Source organism: Gorilla gorilla, chromosome 13 (assembly GCF_029281585.2).
Source record: "Gorilla gorilla gorilla isolate KB3781 chromosome 13, NHGRI_mGorGor1-v2.1_pri, whole genome shotgun sequence".
Classification (NCBI taxonomy): Eukaryota; Metazoa; Chordata; class Mammalia; order Primates; family Hominidae; genus Gorilla; species Gorilla gorilla.
The window spans coordinates 96,265,708-96,291,377 of record NC_073237.2 but is presented as its reverse complement, the minus strand read 5'-3'; the positions used below and the strand labels follow the sequence as shown (position 1 = coordinate 96,291,377).

The 25,670-nt window shown below is 36.5% G+C and overlaps 1 protein-coding gene across 3 annotated transcripts in view; it reads right to left on the bottom strand.

The window, feature by feature from the left end:
- Positions 1 to 847: 847 nt before the first annotated feature.
- Positions 848 to 25,670, bottom strand: part of STX17 (syntaxin 17) — a 65,013-nt gene continuing 40,190 nt past the window's right edge. For all 3 annotated transcript variants that reach the window (XM_004048348.5, XM_063696623.1, XM_063696622.1), the window contains exons 4-8: positions 21,228 to 21,453; positions 12,498 to 12,613; positions 12,375 to 12,425; positions 4,816 to 4,902; positions 848 to 4,120 (exon numbers count right to left, since the gene is read on the bottom strand). In XM_004048348.5, the coding sequence (XP_004048396.2) occupies positions 3,881 to 4,120; positions 4,816 to 4,902; positions 12,375 to 12,425; positions 12,498 to 12,613; positions 21,228 to 21,453 (720 nt within the window). In that variant the 3' untranslated portion in view covers positions 848 to 3,880. The remainder of the gene's footprint in view (positions 4,121 to 4,815; positions 4,903 to 12,374; positions 12,426 to 12,497; positions 12,614 to 21,227; positions 21,454 to 25,670) is intronic.

Here is a 25,670-nt window from a genome sequence, read left to right as displayed (position 1 = left end):
AAACAATGGTTATAACCAGTGAACATTAAGAAATCTTGCAGGCAGGTGGATGGGATTGAAATACTCTTTCTTGATTTTATAGTTTAAGGGCCAAATTGAGCACTGTTTATGTCTGCATCAGCTACCATTAAAAACTTTGAGGCTGCTGGACACTCAGTAAGGAATCAGAAGTTTTTTAAAAAGATGCAAATGAATGGAATGTGTCATTTCAAAGCCTGTTTGGTAAAGCAGAATGGATGACCCACCTTTTTTTATTTTTTTGAGAGAGGGTCTTGTTCTGTCACCAAGGCTGCTCCTGAGTTCAAGTGATCCTCCCACTTCAGCTTCCCATGTAGCTGGGACCACAGGTGTGTGCTATGCCACACCCAGCTAATTCTTAATTTTTTTCATACAGACAGAGTCTATGTTGCCCAGGCTGTTCTCAAACTCCTGGGCTCAAGTGATCCTCTGGCCTCTGCCTCCCAAAGTGCTGGGATTGCAGGCATGAGCCCCTGCCCCCGACCCCCATCTCAATTTTGTATAGAGGCTGTATAGTCTGAGAGACATAAAAGTTTTTGTAGGCCGGGCGCAGTGGCTCACGCCTGTAATCCCAGCACTTTGGGAGGTCAAGGCGGGTGGATCACAAGGTCAGGAGGTTGAGACCATCCTGGCTAATACGGTGAAACCCCGTCTCTACTAAAAATACAAAAAAAAATTAGCCAGGCGTGGTAGCGAGCGCCTGTAGTCCCAGCTACTAGGGAGGTTGAGGCAGGAGAATGGCATGAACCCGGGAGGTGGAGCTTGCAGTGAGCCAAGATATAGCGCCACTGCAGTCCAGCCTGGGCGAAAGAGCGAGACTCCGTCTCAAAAAAAAAAAAAAAAAAAAAAAGTTTTTGTAGCTCAACAGACCTAGTTAACATTCCTGGCTTCACCCCTTTGTAGTTGAGTAAACCTCTGCAAATTATTTTCTCTGAGGCCCAGTTTCCTTACTTGTAAAATGCCTGGTGAAGTGCCTGGCAAACAGAAGGTATTCAAGAACTCTGTGAGGGTGTTTTTTTCAAGCTAAGGGTTGCAACCCATTGGTAGATATCAATTTAGTGGGTTGCAACTGGCATATTTTAAAAACTGAAACAATAAAAAGCATCAGAATGGTAAGTATTGTTCATTAAGCATATTCTAAGGTTTGATATAAATGCGTTTTTTACTGTGGGTTACAGCCAAAAGGTTTCAAAGTCTCTGCTCTACAGAGAAATTCTCAGATTATGTTAAAAAAAAAAAAAAAGTCCTTAGGATTGCTGCCTTTATCCAAACGAGGGCCCACAAATTTTAAGACATTAATCAAAGTGTTCCCACTTTCTAACTTGTTGCAGTAAAAATAAGACATGAATTGGAGAAAATATTTAATCTGATATGATAAAACATTAAATTCAATTTTAAGATTGGTTTCTGTGTCACACTGACTATGCTTATAAACACTTCATCATTTATAGTTGATCAAACTCTTCTAGCAATTTCTATGAAAAAGTTGGCTATTAGGTTCCATTATAGGGAAATGAGATACTTTTTAAAAGGACTGTAACTTGCCTATGTGTGAAGACTGCTAGAGTAATATTCCAATCCTGATGAGCAGTAAAAGTCAAGGGCTTATATGAGTACATACAGTGGTATTCCACACTGGCTCAGTAAAAATGAGAGATACCAATACAAAGTGTGAGCTTCAAATACAGGCCTCCTTCAGGTCTTTATGTAAACCAGACTTACCTTATAATGAATCCCTAGTGCTGCCGCTAAGTTGGTGGGCTGAAAGGATAGCCAATTTGGGATGGAAGAGTGGGGTAATATGCAGTGATGAAGAAGGGCAGAATACTGGGAGTTTCAGAATTAAATGACACAGCAGAATCTTGATGTAACTGTATCTTAGATTTATAATTTCAGCTGACTATGCTGGATGGGTGATGTCAGAATTACCCCTGGAACTGAGGTTTAGGAATCTTGCTTTAGTAAGTGTCTGGGTGAGTTCTGATCCTCATTCAGGTTTGACCACCCTGTGTTAAAGGGACAGAGCAAGGTCCAGAAACTAGAGAAGAGGTGTAATTCAAAAGTAATTATCCCAGCCTCACAGGTGTCCAATATCACAGGTGTCCAATACTGGATCAGAATCTGACACTTATTCAAAGTATTTCCTTCTTGGTATTATTAATATGTTAATGATATAAAGCAGCAGAGAGCAATACTTGATACCTTCTAGTTATTTAATGATACTAAGAAATGGTGCTGTTTCACTGGATTTCATTGATGAGATTTAAGACGTATGAAAGAGAAAGTCTCTTTAGACAGGGACATGAAAGGTAGCCATCAATAAAAGTTACTAAAAGTAAACTCAGAAAGAAAGAAGTGATAAACCATCCAATCCCCTAATGAACCTTAGCTCCTGGCAGAGAGACAGCTCACACCTTCTGGGGTGCAGGTGCCCATCCCTGTGCTCAGAAAAAAGCGTAAGTAAGGCAAAAAGTGATTCCTCCTATTTTAAATGAGTTGGGGTACAGAGGGGAGCTGCCTGTAGTCTTGAATTCTTTTTTTCCAATATTAAAGCCTTTCTGCAGTTTGAGATAGACATGCGGTTGGGCTGGACCATGCTTGCTGTGAATGTCAGGTGTTGAGATTAGCACCACACCCTTCCCTGGGTCTGAGTCTTGCATGGGTCTTTGTCCATCATTGTCTAGAATGTGAGAAAGGTAAGCGTGGGAACGCCATTTTGGGGAAGAAACACCAGCTATAGAAAGCAAAGGGATGCACAGGAGATAAAAAGTCTGGGGAAAAGGATGTGAGGTAGCAAGCGAGTTCTCAGCTCCCCCCAGAGACCAGCTGAAAAGAAGACTGGGTCAGATACCCCCTATCTGGCAGATATATCACCCCTCAAAACTGGAACATGCCCCAGGAAATGTTCTTGGTGGTTTTTTTCTCCTTGCTCATTTTAGCCCAAACTCTAACAATGTTGAAAATATCTGGAAATTTCTTTTTTTCTTTTCTTTTTACCTAGAGGTTATAGGAAGGGATGAACAGAGATGACAGACAAGACAAAAAAGGTTATGAGAGAATTCCTCATTATACATGGGTAGAATTCACCCCAGAAACCAAAGAACTTTTCATAATTACAAGGGAGGGACGGCACAGGGCACAAGATCTTTGAGGTGTTAGGAGACAGGCTGACAGACCAAGCTTGGTGACTGGCTTAATAAGTCTCCTACCACTTGAAATTCTGTGTTATTTATTTAAAGAGCGGCAGAGGAAGAGTTCAGAAGCCAGAAGATTTTTGGAAGAGAAGTTGAGCCTCTTGCATTTTCTTACATCATTAATTTCCTTCACCAGAAGATATAGTTGGACCAAATTGCAATAGGGTTCGCCAATGGACTCCATTATGTAGCCCACCTGTGCTCCTCACTAGGCCCTGATTTCGCTATCTGATAACAAAGGCTTCTGAACTCTTACTCTTTTCCTCGCTAACAAACCTCAATAATCTATACTTAGCATTAAGGTCTCCAATTCAGGGTTATGGAAGAAACTAGTCTTCCATAACCCAACGTTTCTACACATCTCAAGTCCTTATCAGAGTTATAGGTTCAGTTTTCACATTTCCAGGGAGAAAATCTGCTCCTTGGCAGTCTTCAAACTTTACCTGACATACATTATATACCCTCAGCCCAGGGCCTCAATCTCTTAACATCTCCATGAACACCCCAGCAAACAACAAAATATATCCATTTATCACATTTCAATCCCACTTGAACATCAGTAGCCACCATCTTGATATACTTGTGTTCCAAAAGGTGACGGAGTGTCCAACAGCAGCAAAGGTCCTCAGGATAGACATGTTGGCACCAATAATACTGAAGTTTGGTTTTTAACTGCATTTCTTGTCAGTTTGGCTGGGAAGATCTGGACAGCTGGAAGTGAGCTTCTCCATCATTTTCTGTTTCTTTCTTTGTATCAATTTTCCACCTGTGAAGCCCAACACCCCACCACCAAGTGCAGCTGCAATTCCTGCCACTTTGAAGCCTGCAAGGAGGCCAATAGGACCCCCTACCATTCCTCCGATGAGTGCACCTGCCACAGGCAGAGCTGCCAGCTTGTATTTTGCAGCCTGTAAAAAAAAAAAAAAATTCAATTTAGAAACTGAGTTGAGAATATCTGCCTGTGGTGATGTGCGTTTTCCTCTCATTACTCCTGGCAATGCCTCTTTAACTCTTGGTACATAATTAACCTTAGAGACTGTACTTGTAGGGGGGAAAAGAAAGTATTCCACAGGTACTGCAATTGCTCCAGATCTCAGAACTTAGAGAGCTGAGCTACAAAGAGTGGACTGCTACAAATTGATTTTACTTGCAAAACAATCAATTCACTAACTATCTAGCTGGCTTATTTAAACTGTTTCGGCAGCCACAGATTTCCCCCAAAGCTTTTATGTTGCACAGAGATTATTCAGTGCTGTGTGCCTGGGGTTAAAAGCAACATCCTATGGAAAATAGATGGTCCCACTCCATGTGTGCTGTCACATACTTACACTTTTACCCTCTGCAAATATTCCCTGTTAACACCAAATGCCTTACAGCAGAGCTACAGTTTATTCTCTCTTTGAAGAAATTCCTCTCCTGATAGAATGAATCTTAGAGTAGAATATTACAACATTGATTTCTTGCACTACCTATGTGTCATTTCTTCCTTATTTCCTTAATTGCTGGTTCCCTCAACATTGAAGAGAGCAGATCAATTGGGTTAATACTAGAGATTCCTGGGAGCCAGAGTACCATTGATTTGTCAGCAGGAGCAGAATCTTACCTTCCCTAAGTTTTTGGTTCCCTCTTCAACATTCACAGCAGCACTGTTGACATGGTCTGCAATGCTGTCAATCTTCTCCTGCTGAGACTAGATGCAAAGGAATTATGAGTGAGCGGTCCTGCTGGGGAGCAGCAGGGAGCCAACACACACTATTTTAATTCCTGTAATCAGGGCCCTGGGTACTGCAGCCTTGCCGTCTTAATAGTGGTTCATTAATAGCATCTGATAAGCCATGTCGAAAGGACAAACTAACTTTCATAAAAAAAAGGGGGGGGGGGTCTTAATTATTAGGTAATAAAAGGGTGGCAACTTTACAGCAAAAAGCATCTCAAGCTAAAATTCACTCAAACATACAAACATATTATTCTCCAAATGAATCTACTTTCCAGAAAAAAAAAATCCAAATAAGCATTTACATGTCATGTTGGGTTTGATGGAAAAAAAAACCCAACAAAATCAAACCCCAAAATACTTCCCTAACTTACCTTCTTCGAGGATTCAGTTTAAATCAGGCACATTTACTTTAGGAGTAAAATGCCCTTGGTCCAATAAATACAAATTGTTATGTTTCAGGAACAAGACTACAATACGGTTTGATCTATTATGAGATCTTTCCATTTGTAATATGCAGTAGGGAACAGTGAATGAAATCACTGTTCTGTGCTTTACACCTGTATATCTTAATACATTTTAAAATCATGACAGTTTAAAATGTTTCAGATCAAATATATTAATAAAGCATTCTACATAAAATGGCAACACCTGTGCTGGCACAACAGCAACTGTGACTCATGGAATCTCTGGGTAGAAGGAATGTTGAGGTCATCAGGTCAATCTCCTCTCTGATGTGCGAAGCCCTACTATAACATTCCTGACAAGTGGTTACTGAACCTCTGCTCAGATACCTCCAGTGACATGAACTCATTACTTGCTGTAGGAACACATTCCCATTTTTAATTCAACTTTATTTAGATAGAATTTACATATAACAAGTACTGCTTTTAACGGTATAGTATGATGAAATTTAGCAAATGTATAAACCAACTATCACAAATGTATAAGCCAACATATAATCAACCATCACAGTTTACAGACTATTTTGGTTTTGTTTTTTTAATGTGCAGAAAAAAGAGAATCTCTCTTTGATCCTAGATAGATGCCACCTGCAATGAGGGTGAAATAATTCAACTTTAATCCTGAAGTGTTTGATTGCCCTTATATAATTGGCCTATTCATTTATATTGAGGCAGACACATATAACACTTTTCTAATTCCAACCATTATTTCATTTGAAAACATGAAGCCCAAACCACACAGCTACTTTTTTCCCATGTTTGTTTCCTCTTAGCATTACTGGTATTACTTCCCTTCTCATACACAAAATATGTCTATCTTCGCCATTGTGGTATCCCTTCATTCCAATATTCTCCACCACTATCTTGACATCTCTAACACAATGCCTAAGAAAGTCCCTTAACAGTTTTCCTTTGAATGTCTCTGTGAGAGACAACTTTAACAATGGTTCTCAGTCTTCCACCTGGAGGCTTCTTAAAACACAGATTGCTGGGCCTAATCCCCGGAGTTTCTGATCCAGACTGGGATGAAGCCTGAGCTAGTAAGCTCCCAGGTGATGCTGATGCTGCCAGTCCACAATTCTCACACTTTAAGAACCACTATTATATGTGCTCAGATCAAGGGCACCACCTTTAGTCAGATAATCTGTGTTCAAATCTCAGCAAATGCCACTATGTGCTCTTAGACAAATTACTCAAGCTCTCTAGGTGTTGGTATTCTCATTTATCAAGTAAGAATAATGATACCTATACCTTCATAGAGTTGAAGTGGGGATAAAATGTGTTTGCAAAGTGTGAGGGGGGAAAAATAGAGAAATCCTAATTTCCCCAAGGAAGTGTTAACTCTCATCTTTCTATCAAAAAATATATTTAACTTTGTCTTTCGGTGCTTGAAAATTCTAGGACACTAAAACTTCAGGTATCTTTTAGCATTCATTCAATCATTCAATTTTTATTTTCCTCAATAGCAAAACTTATTTACGTGAGCTTTCTTTTTCTGACCCATAGAAGAAAAAGTTCCAGCACTAATAATATACAACTTGTCTAGATTTCTGACACCCTATCATTGTTTCTATTTAGGACACCCCCAACACTTTCCACTCTTGCCTGAAACAGTCTATGCTAGCAGATAAATCACAGGCTTAAAACTCTATCATCAGCCGTCATATGTTGATGAGTTGAAAGGTAGACGAAAAATAGTGTCTCCCTTCCTTCAGCCCCAAAATAATTCCAGCAAGAGGGAGGAGCCTGCCAGGATTATTGCCATTTCTATACCCCAAGTGTAATCGTAAAGCCTCAGGGAAATACTTTCTAATGTTCCTTCCTTTAAAAAGGGTTGGATATTGTACTTCTATAACTTTTTAAAAATTAAAGCAAAATTTTAAAATAATTTAAATATTTTTTCATAAAAATCATTTGGAATAACTGAAGAAGCAACCACAGGCAAAAAACCAATCCTGAGATCACTAATTATTTGAACTACAAAGTTCCCCATCATTGCAATCACCAGCATTTGATGAGGCCCATCCCACTCTGGGGAGTAGCCCACATCTATAAGTATTTATTCATGCCATCAGAAAGCATGCTAAGATATGGGGCTGGGGTGTGGGAATAAGGCAGAGGGCAGACAGCCCCTATCCTGGGATCAATAATCACCCCTCGATTGTGCACGTCTGCCTTTCTCTTGTCCGTATTTTGCTTGGTTTGCAACTTCAAACTTTGCCCATATCTTCAAATTCTGCTTCTTGAGTAAGGAGGACTCACTGACCCCCACAAAGGTTACAGTTAGGCAGCAGACTATTGTCACAGAGTTGTCAATTACCATCAGCAGAATGCCAACCCAGACTCCATACAGAGCTGAATTGGGTCACTACCTGTCCACTATGTCCTTGGCTCTTTTTGTGGGACCAAAAGATATATATACAACCCTGCCCCAGCCTGTGAAATCAAGCTCTAAACATTAATGGTGGTGCAGGAGCCTCCTAACCTCTATCTATCAATCTCCCCTGAGGTTTTGCTTCTGATTTGCTCATGTTTATTTTCATCTGCTTAGGCCTCCCACATTTGACAATCTTCAAATTCCATACCTGCCATTTTATAGTTTGGCACCCCATATATGTTCTCAGCATTCCTTTAACAATGAGCTAAACCATATTTAAGTGTTTAGCTCATTACACTGCAGTGTTTCTCAAGCTAGAGTAATATACTGACCTCCTTTTACAGAAAAAGAAAATTCTCAAATGACTCTAAGAATATGTCTACGGATTTCATTTTAAAGAACATTGAATTAAGTCCCCCTATTGGCCTGAACATAACAAATCTTGACGAACAGCTATAGGAGTACCTAAGTTTCTGTATAAACTGTGATTTATTATACTTGTCAAGCAGAATGCAATTTGGGAATATAAATTCAAAACCAATGAATTGTTTTGTTCTTGAATGCCTGTTGGGGACACTTGTAGGCCTAGCATCCTCTATGTCAAGCAATAATAATACATTCAAAAATTAACCCCCAAATCCATTTATATCATTAACAGTGGTCTTCCATAGAGAGTTCTGATAGTAGTTGTAAAGTTTAAGGTTCTTGGAAAGCTATGAGTTTATTTAAGAGGGTAATACCAAAACTCCAGGTACGTCCATTTATTCCTCTCTAAATTCCAGCCAGCCTTCAAGGCCAAGTTCTAATCTTAGATCTTGACCAATCCTGTTCACATTGAGCTATTCTGGTTCTAAACTCCTATGATATATTCTATATACTCCTTAATCATATGCAATCATATACACAAAAAGGCCCAGAAACAAACTTATAAATACTATGATATATAGGCAAAATAAGTGATTATATTGGCCTCGAGTAAGCAATAAGCAGAGTAGATAAGTAGGATGTTGCTAACAGAGGATTCAGCAGTTGGAAAGGGACTGAAGGAATTCCAGTACTAAAATGCCTAAGGATAATAGTGGTGGAAAAAGTAGAATTTTTGCAAGGAGCCAAACAAGGAACGAAAATAAAGGAAGGACAAAAGTGGGAATGCAGTTGGGGTCAGTGGAAGGGAAGAGAATGGGAAGTACTTAATAATACACATTACCTCATTTAGTCCTCCCATCAGTGTTATAAAGCTCATTGTTGTCAAATAACATCCTGAAGGTCACATAGGTAATAAATGAAGGAATCTGATCTAATCCATTGCAACCAGTTTTTATGTTTCCAGAGTAAAACTGGATTACAAAAACTACAGGGAATAAGGCAAAAGGCAGGAGTCAAAACAGACTAGCAGCAAGGGTGAGTTGTTACTGAACTACTGGCCCAGGGTTCTTTAAATTCTCCTTGACTAGAAATAGGGCTAGTTACAAAGTTATAGGAAGAGAAGAGGGCACTTGAACAACAAAGGCTGAAGAAAAATAGAGCAGGGTACCTAGTAGATATTAATTTATTAACATTTATTGTACTATACCTTGATCTGTCAATGGCTTTGTAAGTTCTTTTTATAGTGGTAAAATAAATATAACATAAATTTACCATTTTAACCATTTTGAAGTGTACAATTTAGTGGCAATAAGTAACTTTACAATATTGTGCAACCACTACTACTATCTTGTAAGTTTTTTTAAATGCTTTTTTCTATTCCTCATTAAGCTTAGCACAGTGCTACGCAGATAGAAAGTGTTCCTTAAATACATGGTTAATTTGTCTAGACGCTATCATGTCCATGTGATGATAATGAGAGGATGTGGTCACTCTGGTTATGTTCCCAGGTCATTCTGTGCCTAAATAGAGCTTCTGTGAATCCTTGGCCATGTGGTCATGAGAACTTAGTCACCCTGGGAATAATAATCAGGGGTTCTCCTTTGAGCTTTTGCTTATTAGCATTCTGTCTCATGTACTTAAACAGATTATTACAAACAGGACATTTGTATAGAGCTGTGGCTACAGCCAGAGTTTTCCTACACAAATCTCCGTTAGATTAGAGGTTATGAGCTGCTTACATAATATAATCAAACATGTAACTATCTTATGGTCACAAACCTTTAATATTTCTTTTATGTGCCTATCCCAGTAGAAAAGAAATGTGTTTGTATTGAGTAAGAACTTTGTACATGTGTAGTTTGTTTTTTAAAATCAGCTTTATTGAGGTATAATTTACATACATTAAAACACATTTTATGTGTACAGACCAATGACTTTTGGCAAGTGTATATATTTGTGTAACCATACATGTATAGGTTTTACAAACTGCACTGGATTCAGAGATTATTAGTTTACAATAGTTGAATAAATGTTGATTCTGAAACAACAGATATTTTGGGATTCTTGTTCTATTATTTCCTTCTGTTTGCAAGTATATTAATATTGTACAGATACCTAATCCAGAAACTTCAAATATTTTGCTTCTTCTAAGTTAGAGGCATCCAGAAGCAATTCAAACAATTTACTGCATTCAATTGTAGGTAACATATTTCAAGAAAATATTCAGAATATGGAACATAAGCATAGTAAGAAGCCAGTATTGAGAAGCCTAGAAATTATATTGTAGAAGGAATGCAAAAGAAGCAAGGGTTCTGAAGAGAAGAAAATATGGTGGGGTGGGATAGAGTGAGGAAAGATGATGGTTTCAAAACCTTGAAAGACTTTCATATGGAAAGAAGGCAAAATTTGTTCAGTATGTAGCTTTAGAGGCCAAAAATGCCAAAAAGAAGTTATTATAGGGCAGACACTTTTAACTCTAACCCTTCTAAGAGTTAGACCCTCCAAATGCAATAGTTTAAGTATCAATATCCTTGTGCTGTAATAGTTCCAAAAGAGGCTAAAAGACCATTTATTTTAGAAATTGGGGCAAGAGTAGAGGGATTAGATTAGTTGGCCTCTTGAGTCCTTTCTCATTCCAATTCTAATTGTGTGATCTAGGAACTTCTCATTTAAAATTAGATCTCAGGGAAACCATAACTCAAAGATAACCCCAAAATCATGGTTAGATCAGAAACAAAGAACTAAACCTAGACAGAACTGCAAGCAGAAACAGGTATGCCTGTGTGGACACACATACATAAATATACATACACACGCATTCATACATCCTACTTTCCCATAACTCCTGAGAAAGACAAAAAGAACAATTTAGAAAAATGGTGGAAAACCTATCTTTCCCACCAAATTGACTTTGTGCTTCCTAATCTATGTTAACAGTATCACTGACACCCAATTATGCAGAATAAAGACAATGTTCCTTATCTTTGACTCCATCTTCCTCCAATTTCTGCTAAGTCCCCCAGAAATATCTCTCAGCTGTCCTTTACCTTTACACTGGTATTGCCATTGCTCCAGGTGAACTCCTGCAATTGATTCCTAACCAGTCTTCCTTTCCATGACCTCCTCCTCTCTTAGGCCATTATTCACAAAGCCAACAGTGATCTTTCTGAAGCACAGACTGAATTGCATGACTCTAACCTGCTCAAGAATCAGTATTAGGCTTTCTAATGCCCACAAAGTAAAGTTCAAATTCTTTAGCATGGCATTCAAAGCCATCACAATCTGGCCCTCACCCTCCTTGCTTGCCCATGGTACCTTATGCTTTGGTTATACTGCAGTACTTGTCAATCTGGAACAGGCCATATACTTCTCTACTCCATGTCTTTGTTCAGCTTCTCAAATATACTCCATAACTTCCCCCTGTGGATATTTACTCATTTTTCAAGGCTCATACAAATACTGTCTACCTGTGTGAAGCTATCCTTAATGCTTCTACCTTATGACTCCTGCCTCCTTCCTTTGGAATTAAATGCTTTTCCTTGGAGCTGATAATACCTCTCTTCATTCTTGCTTTTGCATTTAGCCATCATGCTTGAAAGCTCAGTTTCTGGGGTCCAGGCCTATCTCCACTCACTGTAGAAGGCTCAAAGGCGGCAGGGCGTGGTGGCTCATGCCTGTAATCCCAGAACTTTGGGAGGCTGAGATGGGTGGATCATGAGGTCAGGAATTTGAGACCAGCCTGACCAACATGGTGAAACCCCGTCTTCACTAAAAATACAAAAACTAGCTGGGCATGGTGGCACGTGCCTGTAATCCCAGCTACTCAGGAGGCTGAGGCAGGCAAATCGCTTGAATCTGGAAGGCGGAGGTTGCAGTGAGCCAAGACTGTGCCACTGCATTCCAGCCTGGGCGACAAGAGTGAGACTCCGTCTCAAAAAAAAAAAAAACACAAAAAACAAGAATCTTCAAAGGCAGAAAATGGGCTTCATTTATTTCTATATCCAACCTGACCACACTCTCAATGTTAAGCATCTAACACAGTGCTTGTATATAACAAGTGCTTAATAAAAGTTTCTTGAATTAATCTGGAATTTGAGAACAGTTAAACTTCTATCTATGGCTTAATACCAGTCTTAAAAATTATAAGTCCTATTAAAATTCTAATTAAAAGCCTAGTGATTATAAAAGCTTCTCATTCTAATAATCCAACAATTCTGCATCCAAAACAGTTATATACTTACATTCACTAGGAGAGAGAAGTCAGTGACCAGTTGGCTAAGTTCAATTAAGTCCTTTAAAAGAAAGGGAGAGGAAGTTACTTTCATGCCTCACAACTACCAAAAAGAAAATATTTTTTAACATACCGCTTCTAAGGTTTCCCACGATTCTGCAGCATTTTGATCTTGAGGAATTTCAGGTAAGGCATATATCTGAGTCAAACTCTGAGAACTAGCTTCAGCTTCAGTAGTATGAAATGCTCCTGGATGAACATAATAACCCCATGTTTAGAGTTTATTTGCTTTGTTAGAAAAGAGATAGCATAAATTGATTTCATAAAACAAATGCCACGTTAAATGGTGTCTAATTAAATTTAGGCTAAAAGGAAATTGATTATTCTACAAAAATAGAATTGTTTGGCTGGGTGCAGTGGCTCACACCTATAATCTCAGCACTTTGGCAGGCTGAGGCGGGAGGACTGCCTGGGCCCAGGAGTTCAAGACCCGTCTGGGCAACAGAGTGAGACCTCATCTCTACAAAGAAATTAAAAAGTCAGCCAGGTGTAGTGGCACACACCTGTAGTCCCAGCTACTTGGGAGGCTGAGGTGGGGGGATCACTTCAGCCTGGGAGGTCGAGGTTGCAGTGAGCAGTGATCACGCCGCTGCACTCCAGCCTAGGTGACAGAGCAAGATCCTGCCTCAAAAAAAAAAAAAAAAAAGATTTATCCATAGGGTAGCTTGTTCCCCAGATTAGTTAACACATTTTTTTTTCTAAAATTTTTCTTTTTGTTTTTAATTGACACACAGTCTTGCTATGTTGCCCAGGCTGGTCTTGAATTCCCGGCCTCAACTGATCCTCCTGTCTCAGCTTCCCAAAATGCTAGAATTACAGGCATAAGCCATGACACCAAGCTTATACACATATTTTTTTAATCTACACAGTCATCTAAAAAATGGCTACAAATACTATCTATCCAATCTGAATAACTAGGGCTAAATGGGGAAGAAGCACCAAAAGAAAACTATTCTACTTGGCCAATGTTCCAAGGAGACGTACCTATATAAATAGGTTTAATATTTTTCATCCTTAAACTTCTATTTGGCTATTTCAATGTAAATACCAGATACACAAGGTGTTGAAAGCAGGGAAGTAATATATTTTTATTAATGATAATCAGTCACTATTGGTAATAATAAGATTGTCACCAAACATTACCATATGTGTCTTTTTTGTCACTACTCTTCTCCTCAATCTTCTGGCCCATGCCTCCATTGCTTCTACTTCTTTTGAGTTTTAAAAAGTTGTCAACCCAGTAGGACTTTCCCCATTAAACACCGCTATGATGATGAATTAATTCATACTTTAAAATCTACCTTCAAGTCTTTATTTCCTCATATTGGTTTTACCAATCATTCATTCATTGAGTTGACATTTATTAAATGCCTACTACCTGCTGATCAGTGTGCTGAGGTGCTGCAGACACAATGGCAAACCATAAAAACAGTTCGGAGGAGACAACATAGTGTAGTGGTTAGGAGCCTGGGCCTAGTCAGAAAGACTTGGGTTAGAATTCTGATTTGGCTATTTATAAACTGTTTGTCTTGGGTATTTCATCTCTTTGGCTGGTTTTTCTCATTTGTAAAATAAGGTGATATTTACTTTGCACAGTACCTGGGTTATATATAAAGTACAAGTGCTCAATAAATTAGTTACTGCTGCTGCTATTATTAACAGATCTTACCATAAAATGTGTGATACAGACATATTAATAGTCAAGTTCAGTCCGTATAGTCTAATAAGAACTGTAATACTGGTAAGTATAGAGTGCTACATGGGCACAGATGAGAGATATTTAACCTAGACTTGTGGAAGGGAGAGTGGTCAGAGAAGGCTCTGAAGCTGAAGCCTGAGGATGAACAGAAATTACTACACAGGTGAACTGGTGCAGGGGTGGAAGGAGAAGCAAAGAGTATTCAGGTCAGAGAGAACAGTACGTGCATACGCTTAGGGACTGAAAAATGTTCAGTAGAGCTGACTGTGATAACGAGAAAAGCAAAGTCTAAGGCTGGAAATCTACTTTGAGATTATTCACGGCATTTGTAAACTATGTTAAACAGTTTTGCTTTTCACAAAAGATCAATACGTTACTATTAAAAATAGCCGGAGACTACTGGGAAGGTGCCATAATCAGATTTTAGATTTACAGAGAAAACTATAGCCACCGTGTAAGAAACACATTAAGGATGCAGTTGGAAGGTGACAAAATTAGAGAGTAAAAAAACCACCTGAGCTCAGGAGTTCGAGACCAGCCTGGGCAACACGGCGAAACTCCATCTCTACTAAAACACAAAAAATTAGCCGGCATGGTGGCACGCACCTGTAATCCCAGCTACTCAGGAGGCTGAGGCAGGAGAATTACTAGAACCTGGGAGGCAGAGGTTGCAGTGAGCCAAGATCACTCCACTGACTCCAGCCTAGGCAACAGAGCGAGACTCTGTCTCAAAAAAAAAAAAAAACAATAACACAAAAACAAAAACAAAAAAACAGTCTGAAGGCTTTCCAATATATCCAGTGTAACATGATGGTGATCTGCTGTAGGATAGTTACAGTAGAAATGGAAACAAAAGATCTGAAGTTCTACTATCTCCCCTTCACTTCAAGCTCAAAACACCTACCACTTACATTTTCTGAGCACCCAGTGAGTATTGTGTTAGGGTGCCAGAGATAAAAAGTAATTAACACAGAGTACATTCTCTCAAGGAATTTGTATTTTAGAAGAGCCAGACATACAAAAAGAAATTATAAAACAATAGGAGACTGCATTGGTATCTATCTAGAATCAGAAATATATACATAAGTATTTTAAGAGACTTCCGAGCTGTGGGTGGCATCTGATCCAGTTTGATATGGTATGCAACTCATGGGAAGCCTTTCTAGAAAACTTGAGGTTACTAGGCAAAGAAGAGAGGAATACATATTCTAGGCAGAAAAACCAGTATGAACAAAGGCCCTCAAGGAATAAACAATATAGCTATGTAAATCAGCGGTTTGATGGTACAAAGCAAGAAGTAAAAGACAAGTTACAAGTATAAGCCTACAGATGGTCAGGAGGGGCCTTGCAGACCAGTTAAAGACTTTGGACTTTATCTGGCACACCAAAGAGAGCTGTTGAAGGGTTATAAGCAGAGAAATGCCATGATGACATGTGGCATCTGATCTACTCCTAAAAGTAAGCAATTATAACTCTAAGTTCATGTTCTCTCAATGCCCCTTTCAGCCAAACCTATAACTGAAATAGTATTTTATAAAACTGCATTACTATTTTACCTTTAAAGCCTATGAATGCTTTACCTCTCTAGGAAAAATGTTTCAATTGTTTAGGAAGGCCACAGTCAATGGACTAAAAAGTAATTTGTAGATTTATCAGGACTGAGAATGTTTTTAATCTTATCTGAATATATTTATTTAACTTAAAGGAAGAGCAAAGGCAGGCGATACAGAGTAAGTTTTACATTAAAACAGTATGGCAAATAGCCAACATTTTAAAAGCTCTAAATGATTTTTACAAATGCTTAAAATAGTTACTCTATGCTTTACATTATTGCCATAAAGACACTCATTTTCACATCAACCAAGATAAATGAATTACTCTATGATCTTTCTTCTACTTAATATTTCCAGGTATTTACACTTCTTTATGATGAATAAAGATAACTTCATTATTATTAACAGATCAAATATAAAGGAGAACTTTATAACCATGACAACTCAAAATATTTTTTAAAGCCATAATTTATGTACTATCAAAGAGGATTCAAATGAAGTTTGCGAGGGTATGCAATGAAATGAGGACAGATTATTATATATTAATACTTAATCTAAAAAAATAATGTGTGGGAAATGTTTGACATTTTAAACAAACATAAAAGATTTCCCTCAGTAAAGAATAAAAATGTTTAAGTCATTTACGTCTCACTTGAAACCAAACTACGTATGCATCTTAGTTCAAACAGAGTCTTAGAACAAAGAGGTCTGTGCTCTTCCATAAAAAACCCTGATGTAAACTTAAAACTCTAAACCTCGCTAATCAATTCAAGTCATGACTATCAATTAAAGCAAATCTTTTCATTTCTACAACTTCCGTAATTCATTTATTCCAGCTTGCATTTAAAATCACTACCTCAGTGATGATCCTTTGAACTTTTACGAACTGCTATGGACATGATAAGGCAAAACGCTGAGATAGATTATAGTTTCAGGAAAGAAAGCTGAAGAACTTTAGATCTGCCTACAGAAGTAAAAAATTGCAACTGTTTCATGTAACATAATCATCTCAGGTACTCCCACCCACACACAAACCAGAAGCATAAAGGGCAAGTAGAACATAGGACCTATCACTCACCACTGTTTTTTAAACCCCAGGATTGGTTTTAAAACCTTATTGTTGGTTTAGTTGAAGTGAGAAATAAACAAAATAACATAAGACTTTTCCCTTTTATATATATCCAAGTATTCTCTCCCTCTTTCTCCATACTTTATGAACAGCAATGATTTTACCAAGAATTATAGTATATAAAAAATTTCCACTAACCTTCACCACATAAGAAAAAGTTTTATTATAAATCTAAATTAATTCAAAAGCATTGCTGAAATGTTTTCCAGTTCTGATAGTTTAAAAATAGTGAAAATAATTTACTGATCATCTACATAAGCCTATCTATCAAAATAAAATTACTTCTAAGCATGGCTTAACTTAGCTGCAAATGAAGACTTAAAAAAAAATTAAAACCAATAGAAAATACATCTTCTGAATCATATAATACAAACCATCTACATGTTTCATAAAACTATTCAGTACATGTATATACCTGTGATAAAAATCTAAATTTCATCAAATTCAATACGCTGGTCTGAAGTTCCCAGCAGTTTTAAGATTATATTCTTTTCTTTTGTGAATATTTGTTTAAAATGTAATAAGATTCTGTTCCTTTTGCGTTACTGAAGTGTGTGTCCTGAGAGTAAAGAAAGACAGAAATGGAGAGAAGCACTGATTCACTCTGTATGACTTGAATCACCTTTCTAAATACAAATCAGATTTGGAGGCTCCTCACTTCACTTGGTGGAAAGCAGTATGCTAAAAATGAAACCAGACACACAAGTGAGACAGAAGGGAGTTTCTCAGATCAAGAAGATTGGCAGAGAAGATTTGCTTTAGGAACTCTCGGAATCTGGACAAAAGAAACAGCAAAATCATCACAGCTTCTCCCTAAACTTAATAAGCTTCTTTCATTCTCCAGAGAATATAAAACATCCTATTCTACTTGTTATTTCTATCTGTAAATGAAAAACTATTTTTGTATTTTTGATCTTACTCATGGAAATGTGGCAACATTGCTTCTGAATCTCTGCTGATGTTTCCAACCAATTTATTTAGAATCAGATTGAATTTGTAAAGTAAAAAGTATTTTAAGGCACTTAACTTCTATGCAATAAAACAGATTTTCCATATAGGCTGTTGCTACTATAATAAGTATCTAAAGCAAAAATAAGGAAAAACTGGAGAGCATAGAATAAAAACATGTAGAATGACAAAAACAGTCTACAGCTAGAAGAAGACCAAATATGGAGCAAACTCAATTCCTACCCCACTATTAAAGTCTTATGTAAATTAGTTACTTGCTTTCATTATTCATTTCCTTTTCCATTCTCTTATTTATTAATAATATTTCTGGACTTGAGGCAATATAGCAGAAACTCTCACACTTGGCGAAATACTCAGGCACTTGGTGAGACAGTAGTTTTTTAATTGCTTTATGTTGGCAGTGGATTAATAGTGAAAGCACACTATGACAAGCAGACTATTAAATTTGAAATTCTATACACTATTTTAGGTATAACCTAGGTATTGATTTTATTAATAGAATGACTGTCTCAACCAAATCAATACTAGTTATAGAGATTTAATTTTTTAGTTTTCTCCTAGTAATTAGGTCTTTAATAGCCCATTTGGTGAATTGAGAAGTTTGAGAATCAAGAGAATTGGGAAGTGAATTTCACCTGCTATTTCTTCTCCCTCGTTCTCCAGCTCTGCTCCAATTTTTTCATTTCCTTTATGCACATACTTCTTCAAAATCTGCCGAACTTTTTTTTAATATACCAATCAGCTTACTATGGAGAAAGTTAATTGCCAGCAAACTGGGTAAACTGCCTTTTTCTATTAATAATAATCACCCAATTTCTCTGATGACATATAAGCCCAAAGTTGTTGATCCCAAACAGTTCTACTGGTAGTAACACAAATAATGCAATAATAAAATGCAAATTAAAGCAAGTACTAGGATATTCAAATACTGTGAGAAAACTCTCAGATAGAACTCCAAATTTTTGTTTGATAGGGGAATTGCTAGAGATAGGCAATTCAAAGCTAAGTAGCAAAGAGACTGATGTTAGTTACTCTTTCCAGAAAATTCAGGTTATCTTCACAGTTATTATTACCATCACAACTATCACAATGTCTGGGTACATAAGATGAGCCCTTAATCACATGGAACTATAAAACCCAGTTACTCCACATGTGCACATAAAGCATCAGTTTGCACTAAGTGATAAAAACAGCCTTCAACCTCACCAATATGGCAGCAATAACTATAGATGAACAGAATAATGAAACGGTAATTACAAACTATCAAAAAGCATTCTTCCCAAATACTTTTCAACCAAGGATTGAGTGCTAGCATCTCCTTCTCTCAAAAACATTTACAGTACTGGTTATCCACAGAGTGAGGTGATTACAGCGCATGTGAAATTACAAAATTGTCTCTAAAAAGATATTTATGTATTTATGTTTATAAAACATTTAGGTCCATTATGTGCCAAGCATTGTGCTAGGTACTAAGGCTACAACAAAAGCAAGATTACCCAGAAACTCTGACTAGTGGCCTAAATGTTTCTTCCAAAAGCTTTTTTAAATCTCTCTATAAATTACTGGATCATTAGCACTGAAAATATAAAATTAAAAATAATCTGGCTTTGGAGATAGTGATGCAGGAGTGCCCTGAGTAAATAAAAAAAGAAAAAATGGGCAGATGTAACATTTCTTTTTTTATTTTTATTCTTATTTTTATTTTATTGTTATTATACTTTAAGTTTTAGGGTACATGTGCACAATGTGCAGGTTAGTTACATATGTATACATGTGCCATGCTGGTGTGCTGCACCCATTAACTCGTCATTTAGCATTAGGTATATCTCCTAATGCTATCCCTCCCCCCTCCCCCCACCCCACAACAGTCCCAAGTGTGATGTTCCCCTTCCTGTGTCCATGTGTTCTCATTGTTCAATTCCCACCTATGAGTGAGAACATGCAGTGTTTGGATTTTTGTCCTTGCGATAGTTTACTGAGAATGATGATTTCCAGTTTCATCCATGTCCCTACAAAGGACATGAACTCATCATTTTTTATGGCTGCATAGTATTCCATGGTGTATATGTGCCACATTTTCTTAATCCAGTCGATCATTGTTGGACATTTGGGTTGGTTCCAAGTCTTTGCTATTGTGAATACTGCCACAATAAACATACGTGTGCATGTGTCTTTATAGCAGCATGATTTATAGTCCTTTGGGTATATACCCAGTAATGGGATGGCTGGGTCAAATGATATTTCTAGTTCTAGATCCTTGAGGAATCGCCACACTGACTTCTACAATGGTTGAACTAGTTTACAGTCCCACCAACAGTGTAAAAGTGTTCCTATTTCTCCACATCCTCTCCAGCACCTGTTGTTTGCTGACTTTTTAATGATCGCCATTCTAACTGGTGTGAGATGGTATCTCACTGTGGTTTTGATTTGCATTTCTCTGATGGCCAGTGATGGTGAGCATTTTTTCATGTGTTTTTTGGCTGCATAAATGTCTTCTTTTGAGAAGTGTCTGTTCATGCTCTTTGCCCACTTTTTGTAACATCTCTAAGATTCTATTCTAATTTGTAACTTACTTATACTCCACCTTTTCCGTAAGGATTAAAGGTAGCTTAGAATAATTTATAAAATGTAACAAGATGAGACAAGTTACTAACAAAAGAGAAACACTAAAACAAAAAGAAAACAAGGGCAGTAGTTATAAAACAAAGCTAGGATAGGTTTAAAAATCTGACTTTTGGTGGCTAAAAATTTTGGCTCTAAGCTTTCTAGTAAACAATTTAAGTAGGAAAACCTTATCAGTTATTCCACTGAATACCCAAAAGATTAAAAAAAAAAAAGACCAACTACTTTGAAGTACTACTATGTATTAAGCCAAGAATATTTTCAGAATTAAAGACATTATTATAATGTGATCAGCAATTATCAATTACATCCTTAGAAGAGATGTAATGACAAATTTCACAGGGCTGTTTCTTAGAGTATCACTTCACAGAAGATGATGGCTTAACTCCCATTGTAGATTACTTAATGTTGTCAGTTATTCAGAGAACTTGGCTGAAAGATAGATCTAACATCCCCTCTGAAAATCAGAATGCTTAAGAAAAAAAAGCATGCCTGAAGAGGTCACCCCTGCACCTGGAAAGGAGTAAAGAGTACTTTGCAGACAAGAATGACATTATCCTTAGGAAATATATTTAAATTTCTCTTCAATAAATAAACAAATGGGTACTTTCCCTGAAGTCCCACTCCATAAGCATAGCCTCAAATTTTTTATTCTGCAAAATATCCAGGGTACACATTTCCAGGAACACTGATCAGGGTCCAAGGATTCAGCATATTGGGATAGTGAATGGTCTTTGAAGACCTATAGATAATTCAGTATCTACTCAAGGAGGTGATCTTTAATTAACTGCACTACTGTGACTGAGAATAAGACTTAGTACAATACATTACCACCAACAGTCATGGATCTGGTCAAAGGAGGCTGTAGCAAAGTTTCTTCATCATTAAATTGCTTCTTAAGTTCTTCTACAGATTCCAAATGGAGTTGGAGAAATTCTGCTGTTGCTGCTGATGCTTCTTCTTTAACAGGATCTATCATTCTCTTCAGAAGTACTAGGTCATCCTTTCGGACTTTCAAACAAAGTTTCTCAATTTCTCGGATATTGGATCGGAGTTGCTATAAAAGAAAAAAATCATTAATGCCACCATTTCTTAGTATAAGATATCTTTCTTTTCAGAAGTAATGTTATAATAGTTGTGGATGGAAATTATAACAAATATCTCCACAATAGAAGGTGTAGCATAATACTTTTACATTTTCCATGTCTCTGGCTGGCCAAATGCAGCATCTTTGGAACCCACATGCTCATACTTTGAATTTATTTAGCATTTTTCCTTCATTAAATGTGGTTATACAAAGATAAATGCTCTTCACAATAAATCAAACACTACAGAAGCATATGAAATAAAAATGATATTCTCACTTCACCTATCCCACCCCCTCTTAACCCAATACTCCCACACATTTCTCACGGCTCATGCACACATTTAACATATATAAGCCTTCTCCCTGTTTATTAAAAAAATGGATTACATTATACACAGTAATCTATAATTTGCCATTCCATACTCAACAATATTATCCCTCCTGCTCAATGGTTACACTATATTCCACGGTGTAAGTGTAGAATAATTTACTCAGTCACTCCTTCGGTGATCAACATTCATGTTGTTCCTAATTTTTAGTTATTACAAACTATGAAACAAATATCTCTGCATATAAGTCCTAATTTACTATATTAGTATATATTAACATTATAGTATACACTAATATTAATATATTATTTTGTGTAGGAAAGACTCCCAGAAACAGGAATATTCAAATGATAATGTGCATTTTTATTTCAGAAGCTATTGTTGTTTTTTTCCCAAAAAGCAGTAACACTTCACACTAGCATCAAGGTATGATTGCCTATTTCTTCACATGCTGCCAGTCCTGCACGTCATCTCACTGTTGCTTTACTCTGCACTTCCCTATGAATGAAGTTGTTAGATTTTTATCAAATGATTTTCCTTCTTTTTGAGAAATACCTACTGGCTTAGTCATAAATTTACCTCTAATATGTTGCTATAATGAATTATGTACAGATTTTGTAGTGTAGAGTCATCTTTATATTCCTGGGATAAAGCCTTTCTAGTCAATATATATAATTTTTAAATACAATGCTGAATTCATTTGCTAGTATTTTATTTGAAACTTTAGCACATAGGTGTGTGTGTGTGTATGTGTATACATGTGTGCATGTACACAGTTTGTGTATTTATACTATCTTTACTAGGTTTAAATTTGCTTTAACAGGTTTAAGGTTGTGCTAGCTTCATAAAATATACTGGGGAGCTTTCCCTCTTTCTCAATGGTCTATACTTTGAAAACAAAGAAACAATCCCTTTAAGATTAAATAGAACAAATTTGCAAAAATAATCAAAGTAAGAAAAGTTATATGTCTATTCATATATTTTAAATTATTTTCCCCTAAAGTGTTTTCACAATATTAATGCAAATCCTATACAGTAGACAGACCAGTAAGTAAGAATTAATTTTTCAAGTGCATACTCTGAGTGAGGTGTTACATTATTACAGTCCAAATTATTACATATGGAAAAAGCAAATGAAAAAAACCGTTTAGGATTTACTTAAGTTATCTAGTGGCAAAACTGGGGTTAAAACCCAGGTATTCCGATAGGGCCAGCAATCTTTCCACTAAACTATAATAATAATGTCTATCTATATAGTATCTTAATATAATACAATCTAAAGTTTCCATTTTACTGTAGTAAAATTAAAGTCAATTCTAGAAAAAAAAATAGTTCAGTTACAACCTAAAGCATCTTGTAAGATTTTTCTGGGTGAAAAAATTGTGCCTCTATCTTACCATGACTTTATACTTCCTGTAACCTTATCTTCAGTCTCTTACCATTCTAATATGAGCTGAAAAACCTAAGGATAATTAAACTGTAGATTCAAAATATGTGAAATGTAGGTATTAATATGTTAAAATTATATAACCTTAAAGGGGGCATAAGTGAGCATCTAATACAACCTCACAATTTTACAATAAGGAAACTGGAGTCTAGACAAACACAGTGGCAGAATTTGGACTACAGCCCAGGCCTCAAGTCCCAGAACAATACTGTTTCCAACACACCACCATTTCCTGGCTATGTGACTCCTTTCTGGACCATAATTATAAAGCTTGGTTATATAGTTACCAGTCTACAGAAATATTTTAGGTAATATTATCTTGGAGAAGCATTAAAAATTTTCTACAGCCAAGCTTAATGAGCATTTGTTTGTGACATCTTCCTCACTTATGTAATTTGTACATATGTCTGTCCCCAGTCAAATTACAGTATCCAGCTAAGAACTCTATTACTATGAGTAATGTGGAAAATTTTGAGGGAGAGAAAGAAAAAACCCACTGAAGTATAAAATCTGATACTATAATAACAGCAACAAGGATAACAAAAACATAAATAGTGGCTAAATTTTAATCAACACTTAAAGTTATCGATTGTGCTGACAGCTTTACGTCTTTTATCTTCCCCTCACAATATATCTTTGAAATGGATATTACTATTATTCTCATTTTATAGAAGAGAAAATTAAAGCAAGAAGTTCAAAAAGTAGCCCAAGATTACACTGCTAGTAAATAGTATAGGCAAGAATCAAATCCAGACCACAGATCTTGTGTTCTAACTACCTTATTACATAGCAAACACCATCCAACACAAACATAATGCAAATCACACACACAAGCCACATATGTAATTAAAAATTTTTTTAAATTACATTAAAAAAGTAAAAACAAGGGAAATTAATTTTAATAATATTTTTATTTAACCTAATATAGCTAAAATACTATTTTAATATGCAATTATAAAACTTAAAATCTTTTAAATTGTTTTATTTGTAGTAAGTCTTAGAAATCTGGTATATATTTTACATTCACAACACATCTCAGTTCAAACTGGCTACATTTTAAGTGCTCAACAGTCACATGCAGTTAGGAGCTACTACATTGGATAGGGCAACTAGGGAATCTCTCTAAAATCAAATAGAGGGAACAGGATGGTAAAACCATATATGAAGAACATAAAGTCAGGTGTTTCTGCTTCTGAAAACAGCAGGCTAGGTGATTCAGACTAACCTTCCCACTAATGGCTACTTCAAAAGTTGAACAAAAATCAAATCACAAAACAAACCAATAGGAAAAAAAAAAAAAACTTGAAAAGTACCATAAAGCAAACAAGATAGTAAGTAACTATAGGACAAGAATTGGGCAAAGATGGAAATCTAGAGAGGTGAGTCCTGAACTCAGGGCCACATTTGCTTTGGGAGTATTTGCATACCAGAATATAAACTCACAAAGCTTGGATTAAAATTTCAATGCCAAGACCTGCTAAGTATAAGGACTCTGGTACTTTTGGCTGGGATCGTCAGAGCTCCACCCTAGGAACACAGGTAATCCTAAAATAAAGCAGCCCTTGCATGAACTACAGACTGGCCTCCAGTCTCGAGTAGCTCATAAAAAACCTTAAGCTCTAAAATTGGATAAAGATAATCTTGGAAAGTTAGTGCCCCCAGAGGCTTAGAAGAGCAAATGAAAATATCTGGAGTAAGATAACATCATCCCTAGCTTCAAATAATTTCTATAAATAATGTTTCAAATACAATGTCCACCAATCAATCAAAGATTACCAAGCACATGAGGACATATGCAGCATGAGGAAGAAACAGCAAAAACAACAGGCAACAGAAACATCCAAAAGGACATGTAATGAGGGAATGAGCAAATATAGTCTATAAAACTATAGTTATTTTGTTCAAAGGCATAAAAATAAAGCTTGAAAATTTAGCAGACAATTGGAAACTATAAAAAGCAAAAGCAACATATAGGTTTTTAATGAATATTCTATAATTTTTAAATAATGTCCAAAAGAATTTAATAATTGAGTTTAGCTTCATATTAGGCCCAGTTCAAGAAAGATATAAACTGGAAAACAGATCTGAAGAAACTATGTAAAAAAGAAACAAGGAAAGTAAAAAATACAGAAGAAAAGTTAAGAAATACAGAAGATATAGTTAGAAAAGGGTACAATATACATTTACTTAGAATTCCAGAATAAGACGGAAAATGAATTTGAATAGATAATGACTGAGAATTTTCAAAACATTGAAGAAAAACATCCATCCACAATTCAAGGTCAACAAATCCTGAGAAGAATAAATAAAAGGAAAAATACACCTAGCCAGAAGAGAGAAAAGGAAGGAGAAAAGATGTCTAAAAGCAGATAGAGACAAGAGTTTCTTGCAAAGAAACAGTAAGATTATAA